We start from the raw sequence: 21,362 nt of genomic DNA on the forward strand, positions 1-21,362 counted from the left end.
TTATGTAAAATATATTTTTTAAATAAGCAAATAACAAAAATGGCAAAAGGCAATTTTTCGCACTCCCGGGGTCTTCCCCTCCTCTCTTGGCATGGCGCTGATAATAATTGGGTGTATTATCAGTGATTCAGTAGTAAACGATAAAATGCCAAATGCACCGTAGAAAAAAAACTCAGTATACTCGTAATATTCGTGAGGACTATAGAAAAAAACCGAGATGCATTTTTGAGACTTATAACATTTTCTAGAGGGGAAGAGCGGTCAATACGCCCGCTCCTACTCGGGTACTTACGTGCCTGTATCGGAACTGTCGTATTAAATATAAATTATAAAATAATATAGATACGATATATACCACAACATCGTACACATTTTAAGCGTAGAACTACTAATAGCTGTTATTATCATAATTGAGGCCGTGAACTTGGATAAATAATACTATCGGAGTATCCATTATATATTTTAATTTGTGATTGTGGTTATGCATACAATATCATCAATTAAGCGTATCAATTAATACAAATTTATTTAAATTTTAAACTAATATATTTGATCATTTTGAATTTAAATCATTTTTTTAAGAACATATTTTATAAGAAAATGTGTATACTTGCAAAAAAAAACATTTAACGATATATAGTTACATAGTTACTATATTATCATTTGAAATAAATAATAGCTATTCATAAAATCAACTAATAATTTCTAATATGTTTTATCCTAGAAGACGTCTTACAACTAGTAGTCATTTGTTCATTAAACAGCCTAATCTTATCTTTTAAAGAAATAATTTAATTGGTATATATACCTACTCCTTCTAATTAATAATTTACCTATATAATGTATATACGCATTAAATAACATAATTTTATTGTTATTCATTAGAAGGTGACTAGCTACAATGAAGTCTTTTTGTTATGTTCTTATCTGACTCAATATACGATAAAACTGTGTTTTAGTGTATAATTTTAATATATTTATGAACTTTTTAAACATAAATATAGCTAGCTAACGTTTTCTTAACTTACTAAACATTGAGTTTAATGTTATTGATTAAAGAACCTAGTAAAATATATAATAACTATTATAATTAATTTTTCACGGTTTAATCTTATAGTGTTTTATCTTTATAACACAAGAGTGTTCAATGTTCATACATCATATTATATTAGATAATAATATTATAATAAACTAGATATATAACTATACTGATTGTTTTATTTTTAACACTAATTATTAGTTTAACAGTGGATTCTCCAGTGGACACGGCAAACATCTTAGCTGTGTTCCCTCATTAAGGCTTAAGTCATAATTTAGTTTACCCTCCATGGCTCCATGTATTCAAGGACTTGCAACTTGCAAGTCGAGGACACAACATCACTATTATCAGTAACTATACGACAGAATATCCAAACATAAATAATATATCAATTATAGGAGAAATGCCTATTTCCAATAACATAAAAAAAAACATCAACCATATCGAAGGCAATTCAATGAACAAAATACAACGGAATATGATTTGGGTTTTTATTTTATAAAATATACGATGCCATATTTACGGTACACCTAGACTGTATAAATTCGCGAAGACATTATTAAACAGTCCTACTAAATTTGATTTGGTCATTGCATGACTTTTTAATACCTAACGAATTATTTTTGGGTTTCGCATTAAAGTTCAACATATTTTTTATACTTTTGAGTAACCTAGTTGCAACTTTTTCCCTATAATCGGCATACAATCCAACAACCATACTTTTTAGCCAATAATATAATTTCAATATTGACCGGTCTAACCACAAAAATAAACTTTTATAGCAGAAGTATTAAAACAATTTTTTGTACAGTACAACTTTTTGATTTTAAACTGCTGTGTGGGACTAGAGACGAAGCAATCATCAAACGAAATGTTGACTTTGAAATTTCATTAGCCCAATACATTTTGAAAGCTAATTTGATCGTGGTTAAAAATTAAAACTTATTTCACTATGTTTGAATCTAAACCGTTAATACTAGCAGTTGTGAAAATCGGTGACTTACATTATACAATACGCATAATGCCAAACAAACCATTCAAACTATAATAGGCAGTAATAGACAATAGTGTCCATAATTTTAAAATATTTATGAACTTTTTAAATATACATATAGGTAGCTAACGTTTTCCTAACTTACTAAACATTGAGTTTAATGTTATTGACTAAAGTACCGAGTAAAATATATAATAGCAACTAATAACTAATGTAATTTATTTTTCATATTTTAATCTTATTATTATTAAGTCTTAAGTCATAATTTGGTTTACCCTCCGTGGCTCTATGTATTCAAGGACTTGCATCAACCATTTCAAAGGCAATTCAATGAACAAAATACAACGGAATATCATTTGGGGTTTTTATTTTATAAAATGTACGATGCCATATTTACGGTGGACACTAGACAGTGTAAAGTCGCGAAGACATTATTAAACAGTCCTTCTAAATTTGATTTAGTCATTACATGACTTTTTAATAACGAATTAATTTTGTATTAAACCGTTAGTACTATATCTGTTGTGGAAATTGATGGGTTACATTATACAATACACATAATGCCAATTAAACCATTCAAACCGTTGCATATAATATGGCTATAATATGGCTGGTAGTAATAGTCGCTATTAAGAAACTAGTGTCTAATTTTTGATATCATAATAATATTTTTTATTTCAGTAGAACATGTAAAACCAATCGTTGAATCATGTCATTATTAACTAATTAGGTACCCAGGTACCATATATTTTAATACGAAAATCATAACTTATACAATTCATACGTCGGTCGAGTTATAGTTATTAATTAATATGTTATTATAATCAGCCAGTATTTTGATTACAAAAAAAACCTATTGGTATATTATTTACTCTAATTAGTAGATTAATAAATGTAGATAATTTTATTCCAAAATATAAATAAAAACGTTATGCAACAACAATATATTGTTTGTATTCTGGTGGACGGCAGTGTGTTCAAATATAATTAAAATGGAAATTATTTATTTCAGCTCACGGATTGTAATTTTACAATTATTGTTGGTTATATTTTCGTTCTTCCGAGAAGGTTTGTGTGCAGACATTCTAGGTGTGTTCCCAATCGAAGCCCCTAGTCATCAGATCATTTTCGACTCGTACATGTCCGAACTTCACCGCCGTGGCCATAATGTGACAGTGTATTCACATTTTCCAGACATTGCCACCGAACAGTACAAGCGAATACAAATCAGCAACACGTCATCCGTATTGGACCCAAGCTACGTGACCGTGGACCATATGTACTCGCCGTCAACTTTAAATAGTTATAAACACATGTTTCATATCGTGCGTAACGGAGAAACATACACACAGTCCAGTGCACTGCGTCAACTGTACGGCCAGCCAGAAGACTCTTACGATTTAATTGTGACCGAAACATGTAACACTGATTTATACCTGGCGCTGATAGAACGATTCAAAGCCCCGTTCATTGCGTGGACTACATCCCCATTATTTGTGTGGTCCGCCGATCGCATGGGAGCGTCCACTCATCCTGCATACGTGCCAGTACTAATGACAATGCACGGACCACATATGAATTTTGCGGAACGGACTTACAACACACTGATGCGGTCGATAGCATTCTATAAGTATTACACGGAATCGACGATATCCTCTCAGAAAATCGCTTCAAAACATTATGAAGAGTCATCACACTTAGATCAGTTAGTGTTGAGGACCAGTTTGTTGTTTGTAAACACATACCATGCTTTGTGGGGCAGCAGACCGCTACCACAAAACGTTATCGAAGTAGGAGGTCTCCACGTAAAACCATCAACACCTCTGGAAGAGGTTTGAATACAAAAAAAAAAAATAAAAAATAAAAATTTGAATAACACTAATATTATATCGTTGAATTGTTTTAAAATTATTATACAGTTATTAATTCAATAATATTTTTACATATATACTTAGGACATCCAGAAATATATTGACGAAGCTGAGAACGGAGTAATTTATTTCTGCATGGGAAGTTTATTACGAGGCGAAACTTTTTCACCCGAAAAAAGACAAATGTTCTTGAATGTCTTTAAGAAAATTCCACAACGTATTCTGTGGAAATGGGAAGGAGAACTACCAGGAAAACCGTCCAATGTAATGATTCGCAAATGGATGCCCCAACGAGATATATTAGGTACCTATAAATACGCGTTTGATATACTTATTATAACGTTATTTAAAATTTTATAAACGTTTGCAAATGTACGGTTTGTACCTACTGCAGCAATTTTAAATTTTAAACTTAACTTGTGGTATAGTTATTGTATTACATTTTAATTTTTGATCATGAATATTGAATAGGTATTAGTTAATTATTATTAATTATTGTGTGTAAATAATGATTTATTTATTTTTATTTGTATACAGCTCATCCTAATGTTAAGCTATTTATATCTCATGGTGGCCTATTGGGAACTACCGAAGCTGTATATGAAGGTGTTCCAATTTTATCAATGCCAATTTTTGGTGATCAAATGACAAACATCAAAGCTGTTGTAAGCAAAGGAGCTGCAGAGATGATGAATTACGGAGATTTGAATGAAGATGATATTTTTATAAAAATAACATCCATGCTCACAAATCCTAAGTAAGTGTATCTATGTTTAATATCACGAACCATGGTCCGTGGTCCACCCGGAGATGCCCGATTGCGGCCCGAATACAGGTAAACGTATTCTGTCCCAAATATAAGTAGGTATCCCTATTGCGTCCACACACATATTGGTTTACGAAATGACGTAATAACGTACCTACACATAATTAATAAAGGGGACGGAGTGGTCGAGTGGACTAAGGCGTCGGTTGCAATGCACACCTTCGCCGGTTCGAACCTCGGTCACGGGTTGCACTTCTCTCCGGGCAGACATCTGTCTGGAGAGAGAGGCCGCCATCCCCTGACCGGGCATGGCAGATACCTACGGGTGCCCAAATCAAAAATTCTGCCAAAACAAACACACACGTGTAAACAAATCTACAGTATACCCTGCCCCACATTACCACAGGTAGTTGAAGCCTTAACCCTAATACAAATAATAATAATAATAATAATTAATAAAACAGTATTATATAATATTATTGGAAATAAAATTGTACAAACATAATCAATTTTTATTAAAATGCATCATTAATATTATTATATATATCATATAAATAGTCTAATTCAAAAAAATTAAAAAAATTATTACAATAAAAAAATATATGAAATAAAATAAATATTATATTATAAATAAATATAGAAAATACTTTTTTTTTTCATGGTATCGAGAACCGGTCACCAGAAAAAAATAAATTAAATTATAGTGTCATAGGTAAATTTGTATAACTTATTATTTTTACAATCTCGAAATTACATATTTCCTTGTTTTTAATTTTTTCATTTGAATTTGTATACATTTTTAAAAAATATTTATTTCAAAATACTCATCGGGTGCAATCGGGATATTTATTTAGTTTTAATAAGTAACCACTGAAAATAGTATTTCCTACCTATTATGTACAGATCGCAATCGGGATAGATAAAAAGGTTACTTTGGGCCGCAATCAGGTGACACCCGTTCCACCTCCAGTAATACGTCATTAAATTATTCTTATGAGTTATAAATATAATTTGCGGCAATGCTTGTGTTATATATTTATGATATTTATTAATTTGTTAAATATAGATACAGGCAGAAGGCTAAAGAGTTATCAGAAGCTTTTCGTGATCGACCTATGCCTCCTTTGGAAACTGCAGTGTATTGGACAGAGTATGTCATCCGACACAAAGGGGCGCCGCATCTTCGGTCTGTTGCCGTCGGTATGCCATGGTACCAATACTATTTAATTGATGCATTGGTTATAATTTTCTTATCTATAACGACAATTTTTGTATTACTTTACTACTTAATTTTCAAAGTTATTTCAAGATTGTTGAATAGAAAATTTAAAGAGAAACAATCTCAATAATAAAGTAAATTTAGATTATTCTTAATAAAAAAATTTTAAAATAGCGATTACCAGGGCTAGGATTTTATTGAATTTGCTAATTATTATAGAATACAGATCAAAATAGCTGAGTGATATACATTAATTGTTTTATGCACCAGGGACTCCAAATATGAAATTGTATACTACTATTTTTTGCTAATTTGCATAATATAATAATGTTTTATTTAGTATTTTCATAAATATAGTTTATATTATGGGGTATTAAAATAGAAAACGTCTGTAATTTATTTTGATTACATTTTATTTGAATCTATAGCAAAAGTACCCTCATTTTCGTTCAAATTAAAATCTATTTTTAAGTAGTCCGGCGTATTGGCCTATCAAACAGTAAGCAATTATAACTCCTTACTGGTTGTATGGCTAGTATTTATATATATACTTTTAATTCATAAATATAAGTTTTTTTAAAATGTGAACAGAATAAAATTTCAATTTTGCTATTTTTTATGTTTTTTTGGGCATATTATAGCGCTTGTTTTATGATTTTTTAGGTCATATTATAGCCCATATTTCAGTTATTTTTAGTGCTATAAAATCTGAGTTTTGGTGATTACCTTCTTATTAAAATTTATAAGTATTTATATTATATAAGTAGGTTGTAGGTAGCTATATCGAATTTTGGAAATCAAATAGTAGGTACTTGTAGGTAATTAGTTACTAATTAGGTACCTGCTATGGCCAATGGCATAGGTATTACATAAATTTAATCAATATAATTGTATTTTACTTCAAATACATATTGTATAAAATGTTTACAAATATAATTATAGTTTATAAATAACCTATAACGGCTATAAGTAATAAAGTAATTTTATGTTCGCTATTTAACTGTACCACCTATACGTACAATATATATTTATCTTAAATCATATACGATCTATGTACGATTATTGTATATGATCTAAGATATTTAGGTATAAATCCAAATATCCTGCAGTTGGTAACTACAATAACTAATAAGTCATATAATCACTGTGACACTGTCGTTGTCGTACCTTAGATCAGTGTAGTCAATAGTTTCGTGGTATAATAGCTTAAAATTAATTTACATAATATATTATCATTGTGTATAGTAAATAATATTTAAATATGTAAAAAATATCAAGTCTCAACGAATAATATTTATTGAAAACTTATATGTAAATATTATAAAAAAAATTGTGCATATTATGTATTTTTGATATTTTTAGGTTGTTGTAAGAAAAACTTATGAGGAACCTTGTACTATATTTTTAACGATTTTTCTCACAACCAAAAATAATTATAAATTATAATATAAATATCTGACGGAAAAAAAGATCCAAAATACCTATTTTGAAAATTGTCTTGTCAGAAAAATGCTAATAAAAATTTGGTTAAAAATTAAAATCTCTAATAAGAAACCACTAAAATTTGACTCCAGGGATAATTCATAAATAAAGTACATTTTAGATTCTGAGTGGAAATAAGATGAATGTATTGATTTTACAATGATGTATTCTTATTTTATTTTATTTTTATTTTGTGTCTGCAGTCATCACGGTTTGGGGCAGTAAAACTGCTTTGATTTTCTTCACGCAAAATCGGTTTTCCACCAAATCGATTTTGGTTTTTGGTGTAACTCTAAAACAAATTAACGTATATACCTACATGCAATTTTCACTGGTCGTTAATTTATCTTAAGCCACGGTATCAATCCCCTTGGTCATATGCATTTTGTTGGTTATAAACCACAAATTGGTTGCCAGTTTAAAACGATTGTTACATTTATGTGCGGATAAAGCCTAGATTCACACTATAGTAACCACAAATTTAAATATTTTAATTCGTTCTTGCAACCACACGGTCGAAAGTTGAATATATTCAACAAAGCGGTATCGTTTGGTAACTGTGGTAACAGTGATTATTTTACACGACACGGTGTAGTGTGAACCAAGATATAATATGATATATTGATATATGATACATATATACAGGGTGTATGTCTAATGTCATTCTACGCGAGGTTTTTTAACGATTGTGGATTGATGACATGAAATTTCGTTAAAACGAAAAAAGATTTGTTTCTTTATTTTTAACAGGCAATTTTTTTATAATAATTTCAAAATTTTTAAACACGCAGGTGTACCAATACCAAAATCAACTTTATTTTTTCAAACGGAAACTACTATATTTTTTAATGGATACTGGTAAAGCTTTTTTTTCTGAAAATTTTGATAGTCAAATCATCAGTTTTGGTTCGCTTGTTTATTAATTATGGTCCTCTAAAGTTTAGTAAGATCTGCATTAATACTTATAATTGAAATAATTGGTATAGGTTTAATTTACAAAATCTAAATATTTTTTTCTTATAACTACCTTTTTTATACACTCGAGTAGTTTAATCAATAATCTAATATTCTAATGACACTCAAAAAAAAAAAAAAAATCATAAACAAAATTGTTGGCAAACATAGTTCATTATTTTTGTTTTAACATAAAATCATCAAAATCAATATTATTATTTTAATTTTTTACTATAGGTAATCGTAATTCGTAATTAATTACTTAACAGTTACTTTTCTACAATATCATAAATTTGGAGTCTTTATTAGATGGCTAAAGTAATATTGTTAATTTGGTTAATGGTATTCGATTGTTGACATTAATGTCTCAGGTATGTATGGGGGTTAAAAAAAATTGTGTAATGAAAAAAGTGCAATGTTTTGTGGTGCTCTTCTCGTAGTGGGATAAACTTGAAATTTGAACCTTATAGGTTATACTTATATTAGTAGGCCTATATTGGTAGGTATCGCATGCAAAGTATGAATTTAGGACTTGAAATTCATAACCCCTCTTATTTTTTAGTTTTGGACATTTGAAATTTAAATTTTATTTCTTACTTTTCCCATTATAAATTCCTATCATACTTTTCTTACAATAGCATTAATTTGGATTCTTTATTAGGCGAATATAAGGACTAAGATAATAGGTACCTCTAATGGTATTTGATTTTTGTTATAATAATATTAAAAATCTGAAATTAATTTAGATTAAAAGTATGCCTAAGTTAGGTTACAAACTAGTTAGGTTACAAACCTATATTGAGATTGACTATTTATATAAATATCTTGCAAATAGTTTATTTTAAATCACGATTATTAAAGAATTTTTAAAGAATTTCAACTGATAAATTGATACTTTGCATGCGATACCTATACCAATATAGGCAACTTATGGTTCAAATTTCAAGTTATAAAAGTTAGTTATAAGAAAATGTATTTAGCTCTTGTAAATTAAACATATACCAATTATTTCAATTAAAAGTATTAATGTAGATCTTACTAAACTTTAGAGGACCATAGTTAATAAACTAGCGAACCAAAACTGATGATTTGACTATCAACATTTTCAGAAAAAAAAGCTTTACCGGAATCCATTAAAAATATAGAAGTTGCCGTTTGAAAAAATAAAGTTGATTTTGTTATTGGTACACCTGCGTGTTGAAAAATGTTGAAATTATTATAAAAAAATTGCCTGTTAAAAATAAATAAACAAATCTTTTTTCGTTTTAACGAAATTCCATGTCATCGATCCATAATCGTTAAAAAACCCCGCGTACAATAACATAAGATACAACCTGTATATATTATATTAGTCCGTGGTGTGAACCCTGCTTTATCATAGGTCGTCGGGCAACCATACTATCTTAATCGTGGTTTTGGCGCGTAAAAAGTACAATTATTAAAATGTTATCATTAATAATATTATCAAAATTAAAATAATAATATAACGTTTTAGTTCTACAGTCATTCTACGATATATTGTTTTTATTATACCTATGGGCTATATTCTTAAATAGTTCAATCATCTTTATTACCTATGTATAATATTTATTTTTTTTTTAAATTTATCGTCATAGTGTTTTCTCTAGAATAAATACATCTATATAAATATTTCGAAAGTTTTATTATTAATAATAATTTATTGTTGGTTAACTGACCAAATAATAAAATATGAATTTTAATGATATGCATGCTTTAGCTAAACGTATAGATACTCAGGTTAAATCATTAGAAGCAAAAGTAGCTCATCCTATGAGTATGATGTATTCCAACAATTCTAGTCAAGGTGTCAAAGTACTATCAATGTTGAAAGATATGATCAAGGATGTAGAAAATAAAAAGGTATTTAAAAATAAATTACTTTTTTACATTTATCCAAATATCTACAGTAGGGGTCTTAAACCATTTTAGGCAGCAGGCCACCTAATCACCTGATACCCAACCTATTATTTTTTAAAAATTGCTAGCTGCACTCGTAATAAAAACATGTATTAAAATTTAAATTATCCAAAATGTATACAAAATTCATGCTATGTTTATAATGACAGATTACAATTTGTTAGTTTATTTAATAAAAGGTCAGATAACATAATAGTTGGTACCACAAGGTGACCACCTATCACCTTTATTATTCAATATCTTTATTGATGCGGTATCTAAAGTCATTCTACCATGTAGAATCCTCTTATTTGTTGAAGATGCAAAACTTTTTCACAACATAATTACAATGGATGACTGCATAGTATTACAAACGCCTTTATTTAAGTTTGTTAAATGGTGCGAAACAGTTGGGCTATCCTTAAACGTAGATCAATGCAAGACTATGACATTCTTCAGAATGCGTAAAAGTATCATTCATGATTATCTAATATATAACCAAACCTTGAGTCGAGTAAATCAAATTGATGATTTAGGATTTAGACTAGTGCCATCCTTATCCTTCAATAATCACATTGGATACATTACATGTAAAGCTTTACGTACTTTGGGTTTCATTCGCCGTCATCTGTCAGATTTTAACCAAGCGCACTGTCTTATAGCAATATATACTTCATATATATAATTCATTAACAATCTAATAAATGATATAATAGATGCTACTCGTATATTAAATAAAATGTAATGATCACAGAGAATAATGTGTCTCATTAATTCAGAACCCAATCTTTTAGACTACAAGCGGGCCCGGCTCAAAAGGTAGGCGACATAGGCCCACGCCTAGGGCAGCACTTAAGCAGCAATTTAGTAAGAGGGGGGCATTTTCAAAATACTAATAATATTATATTGTTAGGGGCGGCAAAATTTGATTTTGCCTAGTTCACTATTTTTGCTTGAGCCGGTCCTGATAATAAGCCTTAGTGTATACCATAATATCATACATGAAGATTTTAGTTCTGGACCACAATAAATGTTAGTTTTAATTTTTGTGTACATTACTCATTGCTGTTAATAAATTATACATTATATATATATGTTATCTCTAAGTAATAATTACAATTTGCGACATTGCCGTTTGACGCTGATTTATACAAAAAAAAAATTAATTATTATGCTTACTGTTTATAGCAAGAAATTGAGAATTTGATACAAGAAGAAAACTCAACATGGTCAGAAATGGTAGAAGATTACAACTCTGTTGCTAAATTTAAATCAGAAGTTGTTGCTAGTTTGAATGATTATGAAAATATGTGGTCATCTAACTATCCTGATTATAAACCGTTCATATCATACAGTGATTCTGATTCAGTAAATGAAGAATTAAATTCTCTCAATGAACTTCATATTCATGATGATAGACAAATAGCTGACCAGTATCCTTTTACTTTATTTATTTCATCAATAGTAAAATAATATGGTAGGAAAAACATGCCTGTTTTTTATAAATATAAATAGCTTTAATTTTTAGCAGTATTCTGTATTTTAATATTCGCCCCCCCCATTTCATAGTTATAGTTAAACTATCATGCACAGTTATTGATTAATTCCATTTTTAATCTATAACAATATTATTATTTTAACCATTATTGAATAGTTCAAATTAAATTGATTAGGTTTTATCATTGATTATAATTAATAAATATTTATAAAAAATTATTATATGTAATTTAAAAAAAAAAAAAAAACGTAGTTTAAAAAAAAGTATATATTTTTGATTATAACAAAATATAATAATGTTATTATAAAAGTACTAATTGTATGGAAATGGATTGATTTTGATAAATTTAGATTGTGACCTCTTATGACCCTAGGGTCACCAAGTTTCTCGCTACCTCACTATTAATTACCAACCTCAGGTTGGATTAGTTTTCGTTTTATTTTTCCTTTAGTTAAATATGACATTGCATTTTGATTGCCCAACAAAAATGTCTGAATTCCTAATGTGGCCCTCCAAAAATATTAATTGATGACCCCTTAGATTATAGTTTTAGTACAAACATTATATCAAATAACAAGAATATTTTATCAGCCAAATTTCAATTTATAGTTTAATTTTAACTAGACTTTTTAAGGTATCGAACTCATTAAAAACAAAAAAAATATTCTAATATAATATATTTCCTTATATTTTACCATAAGATCTTTAAATGATAGTCTCAACAATGTCAATATCACAATGTCTTAATAAAGTTCTACTTATTGTACGCAGAGGATGTTGGTTGGTGAAAAAAAATATTTTAAACTTAGTACCTACTTCAATGTTTTAAAAGTGTATATTATGTGTTGTGCATAAACAATTTTACAATGTTTTCTTTTGGTATATTGTGAATTTTTTAAATAAATAGTAAGTAAATTAATACCATTGAGATTAACTTCTTTTTTTATTTGAATGTATTACAATAGTAAATTAAATATGGTTTTTTTTTTATAAATATATTTGACTTTATTATGAAAAATTACAATCTATACATCGAGTACAATAAGTAATATAAATGTTTTACAGATAGTTCACAGGTTTAATTTATATACATGAAGGGGAAATCACACATTTGTGACACCCCAGAATATTTTAAGTACTTAATCTTAAGTTATCAGGTCACGGCACCAGTTTCTTTTGAGGCGTCTAGCTGGATTGCCGGGGAGTGTAAGTGAGGCTAATTCGTTTATTAGTTGATTAGGATTTTCTCGTAGTTTGGAGTGGAAGCGCTTGTAGAAGATAGAGGCAGTTTCATTGATGGATGGTAATTTGAGGTCGTAATTTAATGACTCATTTGAGACAAACCAGGGTGCGCCAGTGATTACACGTTGAAATATGTTTTGTAAGGCTTGAATAGTTCTTTTATTTGAATTCTTTGCAGAGCCCCAGATTACAATGCCATACGTCCAAATTGGTTTAAGAAGAGTTTTATATAGAATTATTTTGATAGGTATAGTTAAGTTCGAACGAAGGAGTGGTCTTAACAGGTCGAGTCTGGAATTAAGCTTTTTTCGCTTATTCTTTAGATGAGGAGACCAAGTTAAGCGTCTGTCAAGTATAAGCCCAAGGTAATTAACTTCGGTCGAGTGAGGGATGTCAATGTTGTTTATTGATACAGCTGGACAGCTATGAAATATGGTTTAAAACAATTTTTTTTACCTACAATTCATTATAAATTGATATTTTTTTTAGTTTTAGTTTATAATTGAAATTTAAGTAAGAACCTAACCTAATGTTGAGGCTTTTAAATTTCCAGTCCATTCAACGCCGATGATTTAAATATTCCTTGCAGAGGAATAAACCTGAATTTCATCCAACCACCACTACATGACACAATCTCTCTATGGAATAGTCCTCTAGAAATGGTTTCATTTTTTCTGCTTTGAAATCTCATTGCACTATCTTTACCAGTCTAAAAAAATACAATAAATTAGAAGTACATTGAAACAATATTCCAATACTTTATACTAAAACCATTAAGATCCTCCGAATTATCTTCGATAATAAGAATACGGCTGTCTCTCTTAAAGAAAATGAAAAGAGCAACTTCAATCAAATTGAACATACTACTTCTATTTTTCTGTCAAAATTGAAATATGGTGCTTTCCTCTACATTGACGCTTAAGAATCTGCACTCAAAATAATAGAGACTATTCACAACACAGCCTCAGATTTGCCACAGGCTCATTCCGTTCTAATCCAATCCCAAGCATTCTTAATATTACATAGTCCCCTTCACTTGTCATAAAAAGAATACAAGACTCCATGCTTCCAAATCCTAGAAGAGCACAACTCAACAACATCTTGAACCAAGATAGCATAATAAAACTTTTAACTTTCATGTTTGATTGTACAGGAATATTTAAACATGAACCTGCTATCACTCCTCCAGTCCTCCATGGGTTATGGAATTACACTCCTCCAACACTGATATTTTTCTACACATTGAAGGCGAAACTGTGAATAATATTTTTAGAAATCAGGTTCATACATTACTGGAAGACCACCAAGATTAAATCAAGTTTTTCAGTAACGGATCTACAACTGAAGCTAGGGGCTTCGGTATATTTCAACAATACCTACAAAAAAATGATCAAATCTAATTAAGCTGAAACCTATGCAATTCACCGTGCTCTTAAAATAATTAAACAATAGACAAAGCACTCATACTAAGTGTCTATCCTAAGTGTTCACAGTATTCACAATATAAACCAACCCAACACTATATCCAGAATAATACAAAATCATATTTCTCTCCTTAATTGTAATAATCAAAACGTAACACTAATATGGATCCCTAGCGATGTTAGAGTTCTCGGCAGTGAGACAACTGACATCTACACCAAAAGAACCATAAATTCATCTGAAAAAGACCTTAGCCCAAGCCCCAAATATGTTCTTTGAGTGACATCAAGGAAACCATACGGTACCTGACACTACGACAGTGGCAAGAATGTTGGACATCCCTACATACAAAACTCAATGAAATAAAACTTTCAATAAACCCTTAGCCAACATCCTTTACTAAAAGATGTCACCATGTCATAATGAACAGGCTAAGAATGGGATATGCTTGGATAACACACAGCTATCTTATGAAAGAGAAGAACCGGATCAATACTCAAATTGTGGGGAACTGGGGACACACTAACAGTCAAACACATCATGCTTTACTGTCACAACTATGCTGCTACCAGAACTACTTTAAATACACCAGAATACCCTAAACAAAGCATTGATACCTGTCCAAGAAAACATCAAAATTCTTAATTATAAGTAAACTAAATTATATAATTCTATCTAATTCTTCTTCATTTCTTTTTTCCATCTTCTTGTATATACTCAACACTTTTTCTTTGTAAGATTCAGAGTTCAGACTGTTTATAATATTATATACCAGATGTCTCCAACCTACAGCCAAGGGTTTTCCACTGGCCCGCCAAGCTAATTAATGTTTTTAATCTATTGAAATAATTAAATAAAATTAATTAATTATTTTTTTCATTTGGTGTTATTTGTAACAGCTTATAATAGTCATTTTTACCTATATACTAAGTACTAACACTAACTTATAACAGCAAAACTTGTTATACAATAAAAAAAGTAAATAAACAAACATTAATTTTTCTAAATAAATCTTATGTATTTTTCGATTTCTTAACCGATTTATTCCTCTAAAAATGTTGGCCAGCGATACCAAAGCGTATCTCAATTTTGGCCTGTCGTAAAAAAGGTTGGAGACCCCTGTTATATACTGTTCTATTTAATATAATAATGTAAATGTATATGTTACAGACTACTGCTGTAAGCCAATAATCATAGTAGTTGCGGCTCAAATAAAAAATTAAAAAAAACATTCATAATTGTTTGTTTATAGGAAGTAAAGGTTTTTCAGTTTTCCGTTCATACGTCAATGTAGTATAAGTACATTTCTGAGCAGAGAGATAAATGTAGTGATTTTACAATGATGTGTTTTTATTATTTTTTTTTTGTGTAAACACGAAAGTAGTCGAAATAATACTTCGATTTTCAACTTCATTATTTTTTCCGGTAGGAAAGTGAATCTAGTTGGTGCATGGGGAGGTCAAAATTTAAAATTCCCAGTAGTTTTCAAAAGTGCCGGGAAAAACAAAAGAAAATGCTATCCGAAAAATGATAAGAGTGGATGTTACCACAATGAAGATAAGAGATATCTCCACTTAACATTAAAATACCAAATTAATCTGTGGTTACACTGTATACAAATACAATTGATTACTGATAAGATTTGTATTGTTTAAATGATTAGCACGTGTTTTTATTTGTCGTCATGTTATTATTTGCTAAGTTAGGAAAAAACTAAAAAGTGAAATATCGGTTTTCATTAAATATAATTGTGCAAGTACTAAGTGTTAATCATGGACCGTTCAAAGAAAAAAGTCGATTTAGGGTCTCAAATCCAAATAAAATTCATTACAAAACAAGAAATGTAAGTTTTTACTACTTAAATAATTTGTATTCAAATGTAACTCTTAATACACAAGAAAACAAGTAGGTAGTAGTAATAGTTACTTAATGCCTAATTGGTTAATTGTGATGGATTATGGTATTTTTTAGGATTCTAACTTTTATTTATTTAGAACTATTAAACATAATTTATTTATTTTTACAGTTATGCTGTACCAGAATTTCCTTTCGCAGTTGATTCAAAAATCCAATGTGAAAATTTGAACAAACTAGTAAACGAATTATTAAAAGGTTTAATGCATTTGTCTTTAAATATTTTAATTTGATTTTGTACTTGAATTAGTTCACTATATTGTATTTGACTGATTGGTTTATTTAGATAAATTATCTGATGATAATGGAGTTGTGAAAAAGGTTGATTTTGATTTTTTGGTCAATGGTGAATTATTGCGCACTCCTTTGGATATTCATTTGTCACAAAAAAATGTATCTAGTGAAAGCAATGTGGTTGTTGAATACATGGAAGCTACTCCGTCGCCTGAACCAATGGATTGTCTTATTCACGATGACTGGGTATCCGCTATACACTCTATGGGACCTTGGTATGTTATATGAATATTTTTTTTTATATACATAATAATATATAATTGTTGTGGAGTTTATAGTTGTTTTCATATAACTTTTTCAGGATCATAACAGGATGTTATGATAATTCAATTCATATATGGACAAACAAAGGGAAACATAAAACCGGTATATCCGGGCATACTAGCCCCGTGAAAGCAGTACAATGGATATCTATTTCAAATGATTCTGCCACATTTGTTAGGTAAATAATTCGATTTATAATATAACTTAATGTAAATAGTTATTAATTCCCTAAAAACTATGAAATTATTCTAGTGTAAATGTGTAATATTATTTATTGTATTTAAATGTTAAATACCTATTTAGTTTTGATAATTCTACATATTATTAAGAATTTTTGAAGGTAATAATAATAATTATTTTATTACTTTTAGTGGTTCTCAGGATCAATCAATTAGAGTTTGGGATTGGGATATAAAGAAAGGAACTACTAATTGTTTACAAATTGGCCGTGGACATGAAAGATCGGTTGAATGTATAAGTGTTAGTCCAGATTCAACTAGATTTGCTACTGGTGGATGGGACACTATGTTGAAAATTTGGTCATCAGGTAATGTCAAGATTTAACTTTTTTATATTTAGTTGACACAAAACAAGAGTGTGTCAACTAAATATAATAATATACTATAATTTTAAATTATAGTTTTGAACACAAATACAACTTTTATATTTTTAATGAACTGAAAATTTGATTCTGATTAAGATTGTATCAAATCAGTTTTAATCCAAATTTTAAATGTATAAATAATAAAATAATATTAAATAAATGTATTCTTTATTTTTATTTTTGTTTAAAAATATAATATTCATTATATCAATATTGTATAATAACATTATACTCTTCCATTAATTTAATAATTGTTAAAACTTAACTAGATCCAAATTATGAGCCTGCTGATAAACCTGCCAAAAAACTAAAATCAGAAACAAAAATTATGGTAAGTACTTTCTTTAATATTTCGTTCAATATTTATTATAATATTTACAACATATTTCAACAGCCTCCGATCATGACATTAAAAGGCCACAAAGAAAATATCTCATCTGTTCAGTTTATTAACAACTCTGATCTAATAACATCGTCTTGGGATCATACTATAAAACATTGGGATGGAGAGATAGGTGGAATCAAAACAGAAATTGTTGGTAACAAATCATTTTTCAATCATGATTACTCAGATTTGAATGGATCTGTTATCACATGTTCATCTGATAGACACATTAGATTATATGATCTAAGGTCTAAAGGTATAACATTTTTGCTACTGTTGTTTTTTAAATTTATTGGTTTATAAATGATTATTTAATAATAATATAATATGATTATTTTTAGAGGGATCATTAGTTAAAGGTACATATTCTTCACACACACAGTGGGTGACTACTGTCAGATGGTCCAAATCAGAAGAATATCAGTTTGTATCGGGTGGATATGATAATCAAATGAAATTGTGGGATACTAGAAGGTCAATATCTATTATATATATACAATATTATATAATACAATATGTAGTATTTTCATAAAAATAATCTTGTTACAGTCCTAAAGTTCCATTGTTTGAATTGACGGGCCATGAAGAGAAAGTGATGTGCAGTGATTGGTCAAATCAAAAATTAATACTTTCCGGTGGAGCTGATAATACTGTTAGAATTTTTAAAAATAAAAATGTAAAAACCAATTAGTACATTAAATTAGAGTTATTTTAACTATTTCACCTATTTACTGTTGTGATTTTATGAATAATTCATTCTTTAAACCATGTACTATTAAATAATTATTGTACTGTAAATTACAATAACAAATTTTATTTTTAAAGAATGGAAATATATTTAATATTCTTGAATTTAATGCTCTTGCTTTTATGAAATTGACAATTTCAATACGTCTTGTAGTACTGAATAAGGTTCTGGCTGAATTGCTCGGGTGTAAAAAAACAATGAATAATTAGTAATAACAATCTTTGAATTAACTTCCTTAACTCGTTTATAAAATACTATTCTATTCCCAAGCATTGCCGGTGCACCGTCCGAACAGATTCCAACGCAATTACTCTGAGCTAGATTATTTTTCTGAAAAAACCCATTAATCTTTTTAAAAATATCTAAGCCAGTTTTCGTTGTAAGAACTAAGAAGAGGCTCACAAAATAAATTTTCTTCACGAAAATCGTCAGTACTTCAATAACGTAAAATACCATCGATTTTGCGTTATTTTGAATATCAACTGATTCATCAATTCTTATTGATAATTTATTTGTTACAATCACTTTAAACTCATAATCTTTTATATCCTAAACTATATGGATTTAGACCAAAACGAAGCACAGACCAAGCAATTGCCAAAGTAACTTCTCTAATTTGTAGATGAAAATAAAAAATGTGCTGTATATTTAGACCTGGCAAAAGCCTTGGCAGATAACACGACTCTAATAGTACCAAACTGTGACACTTGGGAAGAAGTTTTTTACAAGATCCAAAATGATATAAACGTTTATATACGTTTTTGGGTGCCAAAAAAATAATTGGTTCTTAAATATAGATAAAACATTTATTTTACCACACTTTCTAATAAACAAGGATTTTCCTAATATTGACCACATTATACTAAATTCATCTAATTGTACTACCAATGTTTCTTGCGTCTGCATAATTTAAAATAATATGTTTTATTACATTAAAAATTTTAAATTAATTTTAATGTTAAATATTTAGGTATAGAAATGTCCCACAACCTAAAATGGATAGAACATATCAATACCCTAACAACAAAAATAAGAAAAGAAAACTCTCATACGCCTTTAAACAACCAAGATCTATTTTAAACAAAAATCAAATTAAAACAGTTTACAAAGCATTAATAGAATCAACACCCCGAAGTTGGCAAGTCACGATGTCCAGAGAACAAGTGCCGCCATCCCCCACCCGGGCATGGCAGATACCTACGGGTGCCCACTTAAAAATCTGCCAAAACTACACACACGTGTTTACCAACCAACAGTATCCTCCCCTACAAACAAACAAACAGGTAATGGCCATAGTTACCAGGCTTATATAAGCCTTATCATTAAAAAAAAAAAAAAATTACAAATCACACAAAATAATATCCTAGGGATAATCTAACATAAGAACCGTAACACTCATGTTAATAGTTTGTACGATAAACTAATTACTCTAACTGTAAAAAAACTTTTTTACAAAACAACCAAATCAAACTCATTTCACATCATAGTTTTAACACCAGAAGCAAAATAAATAATATTATTATTCCTTATGTACATAAATGCACCACTCAATCCTATTTTCTATATACAGGTCCATATATTATCTATAATATCCTACCGCATGAAATACGGAATTATACAAATTATAATATACCTAATACCTATTCAAACTTAATTTAACAAATTGGTTACTACAACAAGTTGCTGATATCCATCTCACCTGTATTATCAATTTAAATATACTTTTATACTTTCATGTGCAAATTTATCTTAAGTAAATAGCTGTAAAAAAAAAAAAAAACAACTAATTACGTTATTTAAGACTCACGGGCCTCCACACGAGCATGCTCAGCGAGGCCCATTATACATTGTACACTATTAAATTAATATTCTTGTATTTTGTAAATAAATAAATAATAATAATAATAATAGTATAACCTATTTAAAATTATTTTCTTCCTCGTCATTTTATTATTAGAATATTGCGAGAATTTTTTTTTCTTGAAAATGAAATGAATATCTAATATTAATATGTAACTATGTAAGTAATGTTTTCGCGACTCACCATAAAAACCTCTGCGACCATAATTTGGGTCGCAATCTGAGGTTGGGAACCGCTAGTCTAGTTTTTGGAAGGTCACAGTGGCTCACAGATATAATTACTTATAATCAAGAAATGAATATTATGCCTTGTCTTCGTACTCCATAGCGGCTATTGTTATTTCTGAAGCAGAAAAATGCAAAAATTTTTCAGAAAACCTATATACGAAATACTTTTTCTCCAAATCAATCTGTAAATACCTTCAATGAACTTAGGTGGAACAAGTTTTAAAACCACTAAACTATTCTGTCAACTGTTAAGTTGGTACTTTGGAGGGGTCAAAAGTAAAATATTCCTACTGTTTCCAAGTAATTTTCAAATAACCGTGAAAAACTAAAAATTAAAGAAAAACTGAAATACTGAAATAGTGTACCTATTATTATTATTATTATAATGATTGCTAACGGTTAATCAGGCATATTTGTATTATTATTTTTTTGTCAATATAAAATTGAATGTTTGTGTGTAGATTATTATAGACCTCTGGAAAGAAGGTGGACTAATTTAAAAATTTGGTTTTTTTATTTTTTTATTCGTCTGATTTTAGTACGGATAGGTTAGGTTAGGATTTTGCAGATTTTCTATAAATTTATTATATTAATCCACCATGCGTAGAATACGACAAATTGATATAACTTTGATACTTTAGAGTTAAATCATACACTTACG

The 21,362-nt window shown here is 29.0% G+C and overlaps 3 protein-coding genes across 3 annotated transcripts; all 3 read left to right on the forward strand.

The window, feature by feature from the left end:
- The first annotated feature begins 1,037 nt into the window (after positions 1-1,037).
- Positions 1,038-8,107, forward strand: LOC132938533 (UDP-glycosyltransferase UGT5-like). The gene is made up of 5 exons (XM_061005424.1): positions 1,038-1,389; positions 3,046-3,865; positions 3,989-4,208; positions 4,442-4,661; positions 5,737-8,107. Exons 1-5 carry the CDS (start codon positions 1,328-1,330, stop codon positions 6,017-6,019), a joined length of 1,605 nt encoding a protein of 534 aa, XP_060861407.1. The 5' UTR covers positions 1,038-1,327; the 3' UTR covers positions 6,020-8,107.
- Positions 8,108-9,787: 1,680 nt separating this feature from the next.
- Positions 9,788-12,661, forward strand: LOC132939382 (uncharacterized). Its single transcript, XM_061006517.1, has 3 exons — positions 9,788-10,206; positions 11,431-11,675; positions 12,442-12,661. The coding sequence occupies exons 1-3, from the start codon at positions 10,036-10,038 to the stop codon at positions 12,485-12,487; spliced, it is 462 nt and encodes a 153-aa protein (XP_060862500.1). The 5' UTR covers positions 9,788-10,035; the 3' UTR covers positions 12,488-12,661.
- Positions 12,662-16,061: 3,400 nt separating this feature from the next.
- On the forward strand, positions 16,062-18,717 carry LOC132939381 (ribosome biogenesis protein WDR12 homolog). The gene is made up of 9 exons (XM_061006516.1): positions 16,062-16,247; positions 16,431-16,516; positions 16,605-16,827; positions 16,914-17,054; positions 17,248-17,423; positions 17,750-17,811; positions 17,875-18,121; positions 18,207-18,339; positions 18,415-18,717. Exons 1-9 carry the CDS (start codon positions 16,177-16,179, stop codon positions 18,554-18,556), a joined length of 1,281 nt encoding a protein of 426 aa, XP_060862499.1. The 5' UTR covers positions 16,062-16,176; the 3' UTR covers positions 18,557-18,717.
- The last annotated feature ends 2,645 nt before the right edge of the window (positions 18,718-21,362 follow it).

The sequence above is a fragment of the Metopolophium dirhodum genome, chromosome 2, assembly GCF_019925205.1.
Source record: "Metopolophium dirhodum isolate CAU chromosome 2, ASM1992520v1, whole genome shotgun sequence".
Lineage (NCBI taxonomy): Eukaryota > Metazoa > Arthropoda > Insecta > Hemiptera > Aphididae > Metopolophium > Metopolophium dirhodum.

Bases quoted from the DNA above. Each gene is read 5' to 3' on its own strand.
- LOC132938533 (XM_061005424.1), top strand. From the start codon at position 1,328: ATGGCTCCATGTATTCAAGGACTTGCAACTTGCAAGTCGAGGACACAA. The intron at 3,866-3,988 runs GTTTGAATACAA...ATATATACTTAG, and splicing joins CATCAACACCTCTGGAAGAG to GACATCCAGAAATATATTGA. The intron at 4,662-5,736 runs GTAAGTGTATCT...TGTTAAATATAG, and splicing joins TCCATGCTCACAAATCCTAA to ATACAGGCAGAAGGCTAAAG.
- LOC132939381 (XM_061006516.1), top strand. From the start codon at position 16,177: ATGGACCGTTCAAAGAAAAAAGTCGATTTAGGGTCTCAAATCCAAATA. The intron at 16,248-16,430 runs GTAAGTTTTTAC...TTATTTTTACAG, and splicing joins TTCATTACAAAACAAGAAAT to TTATGCTGTACCAGAATTTC. The intron at 17,812-17,874 runs GTAAGTACTTTC...ATATTTCAACAG, and splicing joins AATCAGAAACAAAAATTATG to CCTCCGATCATGACATTAAA.
- LOC132939382 (XM_061006517.1), top strand. From the start codon at position 10,036: ATGAATTTTAATGATATGCATGCTTTAGCTAAACGTATAGATACTCAG. The intron at 10,207-11,430 runs GTATTTAAAAAT...TACTGTTTATAG, and splicing joins AGGATGTAGAAAATAAAAAG to CAAGAAATTGAGAATTTGAT. The intron at 11,676-12,441 runs GTATCCTTTTAC...TTTTACCATAAG, and splicing joins GATAGACAAATAGCTGACCA to ATCTTTAAATGATAGTCTCA.